At 37.5% G+C, this 16536-nt stretch overlaps 1 protein-coding gene across 3 annotated transcripts in view; it reads right to left on the bottom strand.

Annotated features, from left to right (window-relative positions):
• LOC150076736 (lysosomal alpha-glucosidase-like) overlaps window positions 1–16536 on the bottom strand; it is a 238790-nt gene that overhangs the window by 140749 nt on the left and 81505 nt on the right. For all 3 annotated transcript variants that reach the window (XM_090386832.1, XM_090386831.1, XM_090386833.1), the window contains exons 9-10: window positions 16310–16512; window positions 5439–5572 (exon numbers count right to left, since the gene is read on the bottom strand). In XM_090386832.1, the coding sequence (XP_090242958.1) occupies window positions 5439–5572; window positions 16310–16512 (337 nt within the window). The remainder of the gene's footprint in view (window positions 1–5438; window positions 5573–16309; window positions 16513–16536) is intronic.

Below are 16536 nucleotides of genomic sequence, written 5' to 3'. Positions count from 1 at the left end.
TTTTTTTTTTGGCTGATGCTGAATAAGCTTGCTTTCTTGCATCATATGCCTCTACTAATGCTAATGCTAATAGCTTGTGAATCTGGAATATCTAAGTTATTTCAAGTTCACAAGATGCTTTTCTTGTTGACTTTCCTGGACTACTACTTGAATTGAAACTCACAAGCTTTAATGTTTTTTGGAGAACATTGCCCAAATAGCTCATTTTTTTCTTATTCAGTTTTTCTCTTCAAACTGCTGGGATTAACAAAATATTGTGTTTTTTTGCAGGTGCCCAATCTAAGAGTTAAAAAAAAACAAAAAAAACTAGCTTCTGTTCAATTGTGATTTGTAACTTTTGTCACCATGCTTACTGATAGGAGCACATGGAATTCTTAAGCACATAAAATGCTGTGACTTACTCCTGTTCTGTAGCAATTCCAAGAAATACCGCAGAGTACTGTAACCTTCAAAAAATTCACTAATAGTTCATTTGTAATTGATGATACAAATGTGCCAATATTTCATTCACCACCTTATTAATAGTATCATAAATATATTATTCTAATATTTGAACAATGCAAATATATTTTTCTTGAGCTATAGTTTGATTAACAAAGCATATTACAATAGAGTAAAATGCAGTTTACAAAGTAATTAAATACTAAAAATCAGGACAAAACTTATTTGCAGCCAGTAAAGTAAAAATTTAGCTTCAATCTCAAAGTGCATTTATAAGAACATCACAGATTATAAGGATATAAAAACACAGCTAAAAATTGGAATCATGAGAAATCTATATTTGCTTAAAACTGACTAATAAATCATTCCAAGATTCCTTAAGCTGTGTATGAAAAAAAGCATCAAAATTCATGGAGATGGATTTAACCAGGATCACTTGAAAATTACAGTATTAGAATTACAATGGCTAAATGATGCAAAGAAGCAGACATCTGCATCTGCAAAAAAAAATCTATCATCCATACCCTCCCCATCACCAAAAAGTGGCTATACAATTCAGCTTGTCAATCAATTCGGCCCTGGAGGGATTGTGCAAGGCTCATGGGGTAGAATTTTTTTCAGCATAGTCTGTGCTTGGTGACAGGAGAGACTGCTTCTACAGGAATGGGATACACTTAAATAGAAAGGGTGCAAGAATATTTGCTGATGCTATCGAGGCAGTGTTAGGTGGGTCGGAAAACTGCTAGCTTGGGGGAATTAACAGACTAAAAGGTTAAAAGTAGCCGCAGGCAGAGGTGAAGGTGATTCTTGCACTACTTCTATTAGAATAAGCAGCAGCCTGGTGTAAGGGATGCTGGGGTTTCAGGGATTGTTTGCAGTCATCATGAAACAAATAAATATATGGGATGTATTAGGGTAACTAAGAATAAGAATAGGTGCATGCATATTTGCATGTATACCAATACTAGAAGTATAGTTAATAAATTTGATGAATTTTAAGTGTTGGTCAAGACATCAAAGGCAGATATTGTTGGGATATCAGAGATGTGATATCACACAGATATTTGGAATGCAGAATTGGAATTTGGGGAGTACAATGTGTACAGAAAGGATAGGAAAGGAGGAGGGGTTATGCTGTTAATTGAGAAAAACAATCAAAGGAAGTGAATCCAGTTGATATAGATGGACAGCGCAATGTTGAGTCAGTGATGTGACACAAGCACTGGGAAAGCAAAAATAAGAGTAGAAGTGTGTTATACGCCTAATGACTCAAATAAGTACAACGAACGATTGTACAGAGAAATAGTGGGCTAGTAAATCAGAATGTCTTATAATGGGGGATTTTAACTTTCAAGATTAACTTCCCATCACTGGAACTTGTGGTTGGCTACTCGCTCACTAGCAAGACTTTTGTGGATTTATTGGATGATTGTTTTCTGCAGCAGCATGTTCGAGAGGCAACCAGAGAGGGTAATATTCTAATAATCATCCGTGTATTAAGAATTTGCAGATAAAGGAACCACTATGTGGCAGTGATCACAGTGTACTGATGTGGGATTTACTTAAAGATATAATTACCATCAGGGGTAAAGGAAAGGGTTTTTTCTTCCATAAAGGTGACTGCAGTGGTCTCAGACAGTTTTTAAATTCTGTACAATGGGACCAACTGATGATGTTACCAACAGCAAATTCTAAGTGGGAAGCATTCAAGGAATTAATCGTGGAAATTACTAGACATTTCATACCTATTAAGAAATATTGTTCACGTTTTAGGCCTAAATTATTGTCAAATGTACTAATGAGACTTATGACAGAGAAGAAAATGCATGGGATGTATATAAATTGTCAGGCAACATAGAAGCCTATGGCAGATATATAAGCTAGTCTGTAATAAAGTCACAAAGGAGATTAGGCAAGGCGAAGGCAGATTACGAGAAATCTTTGGCAAAGGATGCTAAGAAAAACAGCAAGGATTTCTTTACTTATATAAACTCTAAAAGGAAGGTGATGAATCAGATTGCTCCACTTGATATCGATGTTTTCGACTGTTGATGATCCTCCTTAGATAGCAAACAAACTGAATGAGTATTTTGCATACGTGAAATTCACACATGAGGAGTTATTAAGGAAGGAAAATGCCAGAAGGTTATCAAATTGTAGCAGGATGCTTAATGATTTTGTAATAACTGAGAGCAAAGTGGAGGAGAAATTGTTGAAGTTAAACATAAGAAAGGCACCTGGGGTGGATGGGATCTATCCAGTTATATTAAAGGAGGCAGCAAAGAAACTAAGCAAACCCTTAGCCATAATTATGAGAGCATCCTTCGACTCAGGGAAGCACCCACGGACTGGAGATGTGCAAATGTATCCCCAAATCACAAAGGGGGATCGAAGGGTGACAAGAGTAATTACAGACCAGTTAGTTTAACTTCTGTTCCTGGTAAAATAATGAAGTCACTGGTTAAAGATTCATTGCAGGATCATCTAGACAAGACCACAGCAATAATTCAGACATTAACATGAAAACATTAACACAGGATGCTCTTCTAGAAAAAATCTTGGTTTAATTCCTGTCATAAGATTTCACATTCCTGTCATTTCACATACACCTGTACAAGGACTGTTGGCACAACATATGAATAAATGCAGAAACTTTTGTAGTCAATGGCTCATTTGCAATTTCTCAGTTATGTTCAGGCATGTTCTGATTAGAGATGAATCATGTTTTACAAGGAATGGAATTCTCAACTCTTGAAACAACATCAACCAAAGAAAACCCCACAGACAATTGTCAGTACTCATTATCAACATTATCTTTTCCTCATGCAAATGCATGTAATTCCATTCTTCACGTGTTAAAGGGGTAAAAAGTTACTGCATTTATAACATTAAAAATTGGCAAAAAAAATAATTCAAATTTATTCACTTTTTGATATCACCTTTATTTTCAAGTCTATTATGAACATAAATGTGAGACATCAATTTTTTTTTTTAAAGAGATAATTTTAATTATTTTTTTGAAAAGAAATACCCTCTGTAGCACTTTAGATATTTTTCATCACCACCCTTATCCAAATAGTTTTGAATATTATCATGATTGACATTAATTTTAAATTATATTTTTCAGCATGTACATATAATTATTGAGAACAGGCTTAACTTTGTTCTGCATTTTTATTGTTTGCATGATAACTAACAAATATTTCTGAAATTTTTAATGGTAAAATCAAAGAAAACACTTTTGTTGAAAAGTATTGGGAGTTTCAGTTGTGTGGACCAAATAGAAGAGGAGCACAAGATTGTTGAAATCAAGCTGGCTCCCAAAGACCATATACACCAGAGCCATGTTAATATTTTGTGTAGCATTCTTGGGAATAATTTTTTATTGGTCTTCTTTTTTCTTTTTTTTTTTTTTTTAAATCAGCAAGGCTTTCAGGAATGGCATTTCTGCGAAACAATTTCTGCAAACTATTACAAGATATATTCCTTGAAAATCGGCAGATGGCATGGTTTATGTATGACAGTCAACTTTTTCTGTGACATTTCTTACTTTTTAAATATGGAGTTTCTATAAGAATAAAACTAATGGGCTGGTTGGAATTGTCCTGTACAACTGTAACCACAATCACCTGACCTCACACACACTGTGTAGAGTCACATAAAATCGATTTATTTATCGTATGCAATTATCATGCAAGGCAAAATGAAAAACTGCATTTTGAAAGCTGCTGAAATCATTAAGAAGAGTCCTGAAATAATAAAACATGCCAGGGAATTATGGATTCTTTGCACTGAATGTTGCATTGAACAAAATGGAAGTACCTTTTTGCCTGCTAGCTACTTTAGACGTTTTCCTTTTGTTTTCCTTTTCTTTAGATGTTTATTTCAGTTCCTTATGTTTAAAATTATGATTAATGTTTAATATCTTAGAAATAAAAATTTTTGAGTTTTAGCTGTAGAATATGCACCCTTTGTTCTCCACAATTTTGAAACACTCAGTATAAATATTGATTGTTTGTTTGTTTTTTTAGGAGCATTAGCAACTAAGGCCATATTGCTCCGGGATATGCGGTGGTCATTCCCTGACCTTTCCGCATCTTCCGTATTTGGTGGTGACGGGCTCGAACCCCGGTCTAATCAAGAAGCGTGTGCTATGCACTGCTGCTCCTTCCCACCTGGCTACAGAGGCGCCATCAGTATAAAGAATAAGTCTATCAATTATACTAATATGTTTATAATAAATACGCTTATTTATAAGTCCATCAATTTTAACATGTATTTTGCACTAATCATTAAATAATTGGATTCAATTCATATTGATTAGTCTGCTGATAATGGGAAAATACCATCCAGCCAGAAGACGTTTCATTCCAGTTCTTTAGTGTGGAATTACATCGTTTTTCAATTATATCTTAACAGATAATTATAAGGGTATCCACAGTTTATAAAATCATTGTGCTGTAACCCATACCATGTGCTATTTCTGTGCAGCCATGGATACTTTCTTAATAATCATGAAGACTTGCACTGACCAAAGGATGCTTATGAAACATTTCTAGAATTCAGTTACTAATGCATTGTCCAATATTTCATTCAGTAATTTTTCTGCACAGTTAGTAGAGATTTTAGTTCAACAAGCCAAAATACACATTATGCTTTCTCTTGATCAGATGCCAATTCTGTCATTTAGATTCCTGGGCATTATTCAATGATAGACCCACCTGTTTTTCAAATTTGGAGAGAAAGAAAAAAAAAAAAAAAAGTTTCCCCACTAAATACTGAAAACAGTATACATGTATCCATTTTCCATTACATAAATATTAACTTTCTGAACATTTTCATACATTCTCTACACGGAACTCAGCATAGAGTTTAAGTCAAGGACTTGGCCCTTAACACTAAAGCTATAAAAACATTAGCTTAGAAATAGGAAAGTGAGAAAAGAGAAGAAAACTTTTGAAAACATCTAAACTTAAAAACAGTTAATGATTACTAACATGGTATAGTCCATTTCATGTCCTCCCAAGTAGAAGAGATGTCACCATCCCAATGTCCACTAAAGTGTCCTATACCTGGGAAAGTGGATCTTGAGATAATGAAGGGCCGTTTCATTCGGATACTAGATAACGCACTTCAAGTAAGAAAAATAAAAAGCATCATTATTAGACAGTCAAATACTTAGTATATTTTCATCCAAATAAAAATGAAATTGAAACTGAAATTTAAATTGACGCAGATTCCCTTCATTTATACCAGTAAATTATTGCAACCACATGGAAAATTACTAAAATGTATTATTTATAAAGTGAAACTATTCATTCTGAATGGTATATTTCCCACAATATTCAAAATATAACATATCTAGAAATGACACTAATTGCTAAATACAGTCGATCTGCCAACCCGCACTGGACATGACAGATTATGGTCCATTTCCCTCAACATGAATTGTTGAGGAGGTTTGCATCCTGCAGTGGGTTGATAATGGCTACTGCTTACTTTCATAATGTTTCTGAGCCATGTTTTCTTTAATGCAAATCCCAAAATGGATTGTTACTATCATCAACATTAAAGTTGGGATAAATTTGAACTTTCTGGTGGCTGGTTGATTGGGTTTTAAAATGTCACAATTTGTGGCTTATCCATCTATCAGGAAAAAATATTGAGAGTTGTGGTTTGGGTATAAACCAATTTCTAAACATTAGCAATTATGTTGATTGATGGTAGAGCTGAAGAATTGTAAGTTATTTATATTTTTTCCTCTTCTTTTCCAAAATTAAGTGGCTTAATTATTTGTGTACTATCAGATGTGGAAAACTGAATCAGAATGTATATTTCATGGCATCAGGTAAAATACAAAGAGGATTTACTAGCAAAGCTCCTTTGCAAAAACTTTGATGGGGGAGACCTCTTGAGTGGGATATGGCCAAAGGGGATGTCTTTTGTGGGTTTACTCAGAGAGTGTGAGGAGATTAAGTGCCACTTCGGTGGAAATGAGGGTTTCAAGAACAGGGTTTATACTCTCAAAAAAAATTAAAAAGAGCATGAAGCACTCGGCTACTTAGCACAATGCTGGAGAGTAAACCGTGCATCACAGGAAGTGGCTACGATCAGTGACTGTTGTCAGGGAAACAACATTTTTTAAAAAAGATAGAGGGAATATAATTAGGGTAAGACTGCCAGGTCATCTTTCAAAGGCACAAAAGGTGTGATACTACTGTGCACATTGGTACTAATAATACTCATATTACAAGTCAGAAGTAGACTATCTGAGGATTTACTTAACAAGTACAGGAAGAAAAAGTTATCAGTTTGGATTAAATTTGTAGGTTCTACAATTCTGCCCAGACACAAAATAAAGGCCCTGGAGATGTGATAGGGTATTTTTCTAAAATAGCAGTATGTATCCTGGGGATACCACATTATATATATATAACTATTCAATTATATAATATCGGTGTAAATACACCATAGTTTACCCATATGTTTAACTACATATGTAGTGTAACGGCATCATTTAGATTTTATCACATATTGTGGCTACCCTCACAACAAGATACCAGGTACTTCAAATAAATAATACTTCTCCAGTAGAGGAGACTACTGTTATTTATTCCCAGTGGGCACCACCACCCAGACGTGTTTCGGAGCTTGTTGGCTCACTCATCAGTGGGTGAGCAGGTACTCTGATAATGCAAACATGCCATCACAGTTGCAAAGTTACTCCACAATGCCTGCCCACCCATTGATGAGTGATCCAACAAGTTCTGCATATCGGTGGTGGTGCCAACTGAGAATAAATAAAAGTAGTCTCCTCTACTAGAGAAGCGTTATATTTTAAGTAGTGCAATACCTGGAATCTCGTTGTGAAGGTAGCCAAAAAATCTAAAATCTGATAAAATCTAAATGATGCCGTTAAATGATAAAATCTAAATGATGCACTATGTATGTGGTTAAACTTATGGGTAAATTATGGTGTATTTACACCAATATTATATAGTTATCTGGGACAAGTTATTAGCTGTAATAATGATAAATGGCTGGAAGTCAAGAGAAGAATAAATTTTGGATGGATAGCATTCAGGAAATATAGTCACATACTGAAGAGCAATATCCCAGTTTGTCTGAAACGTAAAATAATGGACCAATGTATACTCCCCATCATGACTTATGGAAGTGAAACTTGGGCACTCACCAAAAGAATGGAAGAGAAGCTGAGAACTACACAGCGAAGAATGGAACGAATCATATTGGGAATAAGACTGTTAGATAAGAAGAGAAACACATGGATTAGGCAACAAACTCAAGTAAAGGACATTCTTATCAAAACTAAAGAACTAAAATGGTCTTGGGCAGGACACATAGCTCGAAGACATGATGACAGATGGACTAAGAAAATAACAGAATGGTATCCAAGAGGAGCTAGAAGAAAACCTGGAAGACAAAGGCGGAGATGGATAGATGAAATTCATGAGTTTGTGGGTAGTAAATGGATGTCCAGTGCTCAAAACAGAAGGAACTGGAAAGTTGCTGGAGAGGCCTTCATCCTGCAGTGGATTGAAAATGGCTGATGATGATGATGATATATAGTTAATTTCAACCCATAATGTATTATGCCTTGAGCATTTAGTCTTCAAAAATAACTATTAAATTGATTTAAAATTTAACTAATTATTCCTAGGCTGTCAATTTTGATTATTACTACATGTCTATGAGTGAGTGGGAGAACACTGAATTGCTCATTAAATTGGATTTGCATTATATTCCAGTGAAAAGAATTTAACTAAACTCAGAGGGTTGAAAAAGCTTCTGATGAGTATAGGTTTCCATATGAGACAATGCTACAATTTTCAATGCCAGCATGGATTTATGTCAGAGCTGTACTCTACGATATTAAGATTTTGCCACTTGCCACATGTTTGATGGGGTCTGGATTCAAATTCCATATCAGGGAGATGCTAGAAATTGTTAAAGCCTTTTCACAGTTGAGGGTGCAGTCAGCAGAGCTGAGAGAGAGAGAGGGAGAGAGAGAGAGAGAGAGAATAGTTCCTCTCCTATCAGTTATTTTGTTTTTTTTCAGCTATACGCATTGTGCAAGACTGAAAAGTAATACAGTGATGCACTCTAAAACCAATAATAATGCTTGCACTGCTTCTACTGGAATGAGCAGCAGCCTGGAAAACAAGATGCAGGGTATTTCAGAGACTGCTGTGAGTCATTGCGGTACAAGTAAACACATGGGTTGTGTTAGGGTAGCTAAGAATAGGAACAGATGCATGTATACTTTCGTGAACACCAATGCTAGGAGTTTGGTAAATAAATTTGATGAATTTGAGGTATTGCTCAAAACATCAAAGGCAGATATTGTTGGGATATCAGAGACGTGGTGTCACACAGATATAAGGAATGCAGAACTGGAATTTGGGGAGTACAATGTGTACAGAAAGAATAAACAGGATAGGAAGGGAGGAGGGGTTATGCCATTAGTTAAGAAACAAAATCCAAGGAAGTGAAGCCAGTCGACATGGCTGGACAGTGCAGTGTTGAGTCAGTTGGTGTGACATAAGCATTGGGAGATCAAAATTGAGAGTAGGAGTGTGCTATAGGCCTAATGACTCTGATGAATATAATAACAAACTGTACAGGAAAATAGAGTGGGCCAGTAAATCAGAGAGTCTTATAATGGGGGATTTTAATTTCCCAGATATTGACTGGAATTTGTGGGTTGGTCACTCACACACTAGCAAGGTTTTTTGTGGATTTATTGGATGATTGTTTTCTACATCAGCATGTTTGGGAGGCAACTAGAGGGAGTAATACTCTTGATCTGATTATCACTAGTGATTCTTCGTGCATTAAGAATCTGCAGATAAAGGAACTACTAGGTGGCAGTGATCACAATGTGCTGAAGTGGGATTTACTCAAATAGGTAACTACTATCAGGGGTAAAGGGAAAGGTTTTTTCTTTCGTAAAGGCGACTATGATGGTCAGACACAGTATTTAAATTCTATACAGTGGGACCAACTGATGATGTTACTAACAGCAAATTCAAAGAATTTCTCTTGGGAGCTACTAGGCTTTACATACCAACTAAGAAATATTGTTAGATGGATGTCAGATGAACTAATGAGACATGTGGCCGAGAAGAAAAATGCATGGGATACATATAAATTAATGGGTGACACGGAAGCCTATGATAGATATAAGCTGGTCTGTAACAAAGTCACAAAGGAGATTAGGCAGGCAAAGGCAGATCATGAGAAATCCTTGGCAAAGGATGCAAAGAAAAACAGAAAAGAGTTCTTTACCTATGTAAACTCAAGAAGAAAGGGATGAATCAGATTGTAGTAGTAGTAGTGGCATGTGATGCAAGAAAGCAAGTGTATGAGCTTATGCAGCATCAGCCAAAAAAAAAAAAAATCACACCATTGCCTCCAAATGCCTGTCCAGTTCCTCCTTAAATTTATTCAACCTATCAACTTACACAATGACAGATGGAAGTTTGTTCCAGCAATTGTTGTTGTTGTTGTTGTTATTTGGTTTTTAGGAGCATTAGCAACTAAGGCCATATTGCTCCGGGATATGCGGTGGTCATTCCCTGAATGACCTTTCCGCATCCTCCGTATTTGGTGGTGACGGGCTCGAACCCCGGTCTAATCAAGAAGCGTGTGCTACGCACTGCTGCTCCTTCCCACCTGGCTACGGAGGCGCCCCTTCCAGCAATTAACCACCCGCTGGCTAAAGGCAAATTTCTGCACATCTATTCTACATCTTTCTTTTCTTAATTTGAATTTATGCCCCCTTAGGTTCGTAATCTGAACAAGTGGAAGGATCCCATCAGAATTCAGCGTGCTCAACACATTCAAGGCCTTATATACCTCAATCAGATCACCGCGCAGGTGCCTAGTCTCCAGCCACAGCAATTTGCAGAACTTAAGCGTCTCTTGGTAAGAAGATCCCTTCATTCCCCTGACCAATCTTGTTGCCCTTCTCTGTACACGCTCAAGTAAATCTACATCCTTCCTAAAACGAGGTCTCCGGACCTGTACGCAGTACTCAAGGCGTGGCCTGACCATTGCCTTATACAGAGGGATAATCACCTCCTTTTCCCTGCTAGCAAAATTCCTATATATCATTGACAAAACCCCATGACCTGCCCTGGCAGCCTGTCTGCATTGCTCAGAAAACTTCATATCTGACTGCAAAATTACTCCCAGGTCTTTTTCACTTTCTACCACCTTAAGTGTAGTACCACACAGTTGGTACGTTTCTCTGGGGTTACTTCTACCCACATGCAGTACTTTGCATTTGTCAAGGTTAAATTTCAGTTGCCACTTCTTAGCCCATCTGCCCAAATTATCTAGATCCTGTTGCAGTAGCACACTGCCATTACTGTCATTAACAACAATGCCAAACTTTGTATCATCTGCAAACTTCGACATTAAGCCTGATATACCTTCATCAATATCATTGATAAATATACAAAACAACAGTGGACCTCACACCGAACCCTGTTGGACTCCACTAATAACATTAGTCCACGAAGAGCAGCACCCATTGATTACCACCCTCTGTCTTCTCCCACTTAACCATCCTTTTATCCGTTGTAGCAACTTACCCTTAATACCATTCTGCTCCAATTTGTACAATAGTCTTCCATGCGCAACAGTGTCAAAAGCTTTCCTGAAATCCAAATATATGATATCAAAATTATTTTTTGCATCCAGTTCCTTTGTAACCACATCATAATATCCTATTAAATTTGTCAGACAAGACTTTCCCTTAACAAACCCATGCTGTGTCTGAATTATTGCTGCAGTCTTGTCTAGATGATCCTGCAATGCATCTTTAACCAGTGACTCCATTGTTTTACCCGGAACAGAAGTTAAACTAACTGGTCTGTAATTACTCGTGTCACCCTTCGATCCCCCTTTGTGAATTGGGGATACATTTGCAGATCTCTAGTCCGTGGGAACCTCCCCTGAGTCCAAGGACGCGCTCATAATTATGGCTAAGGGTTTGCTTAGTTGCTTTGCTGCCTCCTTTAATATAACTGGATAGATCCCATCCACCCCAGGTGCTTTTCTTATGTTTAACTTCAACAATTTCTCCTCCACTTTGCTTTCAGTTATTCCAAAATCATTAAGTATCCTGCTACAATTTGATAACCTTCTGCCATTTTCAAACCTTAATAATTCCTCATGTGTGAATGTAGATGCAAAATACTCACACTGGATTTTAATGGTTCAACAGTTGAGGATCCTGCTCAGGTGGCTAACAAACTAAACGAGTATTTTGCATCTACATTCACACATGAGGAGTTATTCAGGAAGGGGAATGCCGTAGGTGAAGTAAACACTGGCAGTGATCTAGATGATTTTATAATAACTTAGAGGAAGGTGGAGGAGAAATTGTTGAGGATAAACATAAAAAAGGGCACCGGGATAGCATTAGCATTAGTAGAGGCATTTGATGCAAGAAAGCAAGCTTATGCAGCATCAGCCAAAAAAAAAAAAAAAAAACCCACTTCCACTTCACCCCTCTGTTCGTTCAAAATACCTGTCCGGCTGAGCCTTAAACTTATTTAGGCTATCAACCTCCACCACAAGGGATGGAAGTCTGTTCCACCAACCAACCACCCGCTGGCTAAAGGCAAATTTCCGCACGTCCATCCTACATCTGTCTTTCCTCAATTTGAAATTATGCCCTCTCAGGTGATTATTCTGAGCAAGAGGAAGAATCCCATCAGCATTGAGCATGCTTAAACCATTCAAGGCTTTATACACCTCTATCAGATCACCTCACTGGTGCCTAGTCTCCAGACACTGTAATTTGAAAAACATAAGCCTTTCTTCGTAAGAGCACCCTTTGTTCCATTCACTAATCTTGTTGCCCTTCTCTGTACTCGTTCCAGCAGCTCTACATCCTTCTTGAAATGCGGCCTCCAGACCTGTATACAGTACTCTAGGTTGTGGCCTGACCATTGCCTTATACAATGGAATAATCACCTCCTTATCCCTGCTGGAAAAATTCCTGTATATCATTGACAATACTCCATGAGCTACTCTTGCAGCCCGTCTGCACTGCTGCAATGGATGGATGGGATCTATCCAGTTATATTAAAGGAAGCAGCAAAGGAAGTAAGCAAACCATTAGCCATAATTATGAGAGCTTCTTTGGACTCAGGGGAGGTACCCATAGACTGGAGATGTGCAAATGTTACCCCAATTCACAAAGGAGGATCAAAGGCTGACACAAGTAATTATAGACCTGTGAGTTTAACTTCTGTTCCAGCAAAATTAATGGAGGCACTTGTTAAAGAAGCACTGCAGGATCATCTAGACAAGACTTCAGCTATAGCTTGGACACAGCATGGTTTTGTTAAGGAAAGTCTTGCCTGACCAATTTGATTGGATACTATGATGCAGTCACAAAAGAACTGGATGCAGGAAATAACTTTAATATTATATATTTGGATCTTAGAAAGGCTTTTGATACTGTTGCACATGGAAGACTGCTACACAAATTGGAGCAGTGTGGCACTGGAGGCAAATTGCTGCTATGGATAAAGGGGTGGTTGAGGGGGAGAAGACAGAGAGTGGTAATCAATGGACACTGCTCATTGTGGACTAATCTTAATAGTGGAGTCCCTCAGGGTTCAGTGTTGGGTCCATTGTTGTTTTCTGTATTTATAAATGATACTGATGATGGTATATCAAGCTTAATGTCCAAGTTTGCAGACGATACAAAGGTTGGCAGGGTTGTTTAGGACACCGCTGACAGTATGTTGCTGCAACAGGATCTGGAAAGGTTGAGCAGATGGGCTGAAAGGTGGCAAATGAAGTTTAACATTGACAAATGTAAAGTACTACATATGGGAAACAGTAACCCGAGAGCAACGTATGAACTCTGTGGTACTATACTGAGAGTGGTAGAGAATGTAAAGGACCTGGGGGTAATTGTGCAGGCAGATATGAACTTTTCTGAGAGTGCAGATGGGCTGCAAGAGTAGCTCATGATGTCTTGTCAATGATATACAGGAATTTTTCTAGCAGCGATAAGGTGATTATTCCCTTGTATAAGGCAATGGTCAGGCCACGCCTTGAGTACTGTATACAGGTCTGGAGGCCTCATGTCAAGAAGGATGTAGAGCTGCTGGAACGAGACAAAGAAGGGCAACAAGATTAGTGAATTCAACAAAGGGTTGCTCTTACGAAGAAAGGTTTAAGTTTTGCAAATTACAGTGTCTGGAGACTAGGCACCGGCGAGATGATCTGATAGAGGTGTATAAAGCCTTGAATGGTTTGAGCATGCTCAATGCTGATGGGATTCTTCCTCTTGAATCTCAGAATAATCACTTGAGAGGACATAAATTCAAATTGAGGAAAGACAGATGTAGGATAGATGTGTGGAAATTTGCCTTTAGCCAGTGGGTAGTTGGTTCGTGGAACAGACTTCCATCCCTTGTTGTGGAAGTTGATAACCTAAATAAATTTAAGGCTCAGCTGGACAGGTACCATATTTCCCCATGTATAAGATGCAACCTTTTTTGAAAAATTTGGGGTATAAAAACTGGGTGCGTCTGAGTGGTTGTAGATTTTTTTACTTGCATTTCCCGTTTTTTCGCACTTGTCTTTGCACTCTTTGTTTTGCACTTGTTACTGGTATATTAGGTTACGTTTTGCCACGTTCTGCCCAGAAATGGCTGAAAAAAGATTTAAAAGTGATCCAGTTTGCAAAAGTGAATGTAAATCGTGCTGCTGAACATAAGTTTGATCCTCCTCCAACTGAGAAAACAATCCAAGACTGGCTACAGGAAGAAGAAACCCTACTGAAAACGCCATGGCAGAAGAAGGCCATGAGCAAAATGACCTGTTTTAGGGAGGGAATTGAAGATATGGATTGAAGAGCAAAGGGCAATTGGAATTCCTGTGTCCACAAAGATGGTTCAGCATGAGGCAAGAAGAATGCTGATGAAAAAGAAGTTACTGATTTCAAAGGAGGACACAACTGGTGCTTCAGATTCATGAAACAGAATGAACTAAGCATGCGTACACGCACCAGACTTGCCCAAAAGATGCCTGAAATCAGTTTGAGTTGGTCAGATTGCAAATATGGACCAAGTCTCCCTTCAATTTGATGTCCCAAGTAACAGAACTGTTGATAAGGAGGTGAAAACTGTAACTGTGAAGACAAGTGGACATGAAAAGAGCCATTATAAGTTGTTCTAGCTTGTTGTGCCGACGGAACCAAGCTGCCTCCTATGCTGATTTTCAAATGCAAAACAATGCCTGCCATTGTTTTGCATTTGAAGACATTCCTCGAGGGGTGATTGTCCACGTTCACGACAAGGATTGGATGGATCAGGATGGGATGAAGATCTGGTTTGAGAAAGTTTGGAGCAGGAGACCAGGTGGGCTCTTATGCAAACCTGCCCTATTGGTGCTTGATCAGTTCAGGGCACACATGACAAAAAACACAAAGAAGATTGCTACAGAGCAAAAAACAAAACTTGCCGTCATACCTGGAGGCTTGACATCCCAGCTCCAACCACTTGACGTCAGAATTAACAAACCCTTCAAAGCTGGCATGAGAGACAAATGGAACCAATGGATGAAGTCTTCTGGGGACAATTTGACACCAGCAGGAAGAGTGAAGAAACCAACTATATGAGAAGATGGTACCTGGGTGAAAAGATCCTGAAATAATATCAAGATTGAGATCATTGTCAAGTCCTTTAAGAAGTGTAGCATTTCAAATGCCATAGATGGAACTGAGGATGAGGCAATATATGAAGACAGTGATTCGTCATCAGGCACAGATGAGGACAAGCTAATGGATGGGAGTTTTGATAGTGATGAGAAGTTGTATGAATTTTATGATGAATAAAACTAGAGTTCAATAACTTTATGTAATACATTTTTTTTTCAAATTTCGGGCCCCAAAATTAAGGTGCATCTTATACATGGGAGCATCTTATACACGGGGAAATATGGTATTTCAAACAAACGGAGGGGGTGAAATGGGAGTGGGTGGTTGATGCTGCATAAGCTTGGTTTCTTGCATCATATGCCTCTACTAATGCTAATGCTAATAATAACTATGTAGGGACATTGGATTCAGTTCGTGTTCATTTCACAAATGAATTTCTTAAAAAAAATAAATAAATTTTAATTGAGAGAGAGAGAGAGAGAGAGAGAGAGAGAGAGAGAGAGAGAGAGAAAATAGTCCCCCTCCTATAAGTTATCCTGTTTTTTTTTCAGCTATGCACAATGCGCAATTGGCCAAGCACATGGCCAGTTGCACATTTTACAAGGTTGAAAATTAATAGTGATGCACTGTAAAACCAATAGTAATAACTATGTAAGGACTGTAAGGACATAGGATTCAGTTCGTATTCATTTCAGAAATGAATTTCTTAAAAAAAATTAATTAATTTTAATTAAATTAATGCTTTCAGAAATGTATACTTTAGTAAAGCCTGTGGAGTTATTATAAAGTAGTAAATTGAAGATATTCATAATTTTGTATTTGTATTAATGCCAGCATGGATTTATGTCAGAGCTGTACTCTTTGATATTACGATTTTGCCACTTGTCACTTGTTTGATGGAGTCTAGATTCAAATGCTATGAAGATATCACATCAAATATAGAATAGAATTGCCCTGTGTTGTGAAAATGATCTTCAGAATCCAGATGTTTTGAATTATGATTAATCCAAAAGATTTAGCATGTGCGTTAATTTTTTTCCTTAAAATAATCATCTTTTCAAAAATTTGTAAGGGGTATCCAGGCTTTCTAACCACTATACATTATGATGGTAAAGAAAATGACTTCTGATGGCACATGGCGTAAACAATACTCACATATTGGTAGCTATGGCTTCTGTAATCCCATATAAGTTATGAACATTATAATGCACTGAAATATACTGTTTTGCAGTCATGCAAAGTGTTTTAGCGTAAAGCGGTTCTCCATTTCCTGGAACGTATGGAGGATGTTCTAGAGAAGAATTGGATGGACAGCCATTTATAGTCCCATCATAGAAATTTGATGGTTCATTCATATCCTATATAGAAAGAAAAGTGTCACA

Source organism: Mastigoproctus giganteus, chromosome 12, assembly GCF_048544385.1.
Source record: "Mastigoproctus giganteus isolate SK-2022 chromosome 12, ASM4854438v1, whole genome shotgun sequence".
Taxonomy (NCBI): Eukaryota; Metazoa; Arthropoda; class Arachnida; order Uropygi; family Thelyphonidae; genus Mastigoproctus; species Mastigoproctus giganteus.
Note: the sequence above shows the minus strand (reverse complement) of the source record. Positions and strands in the feature narration are given on the sequence as shown.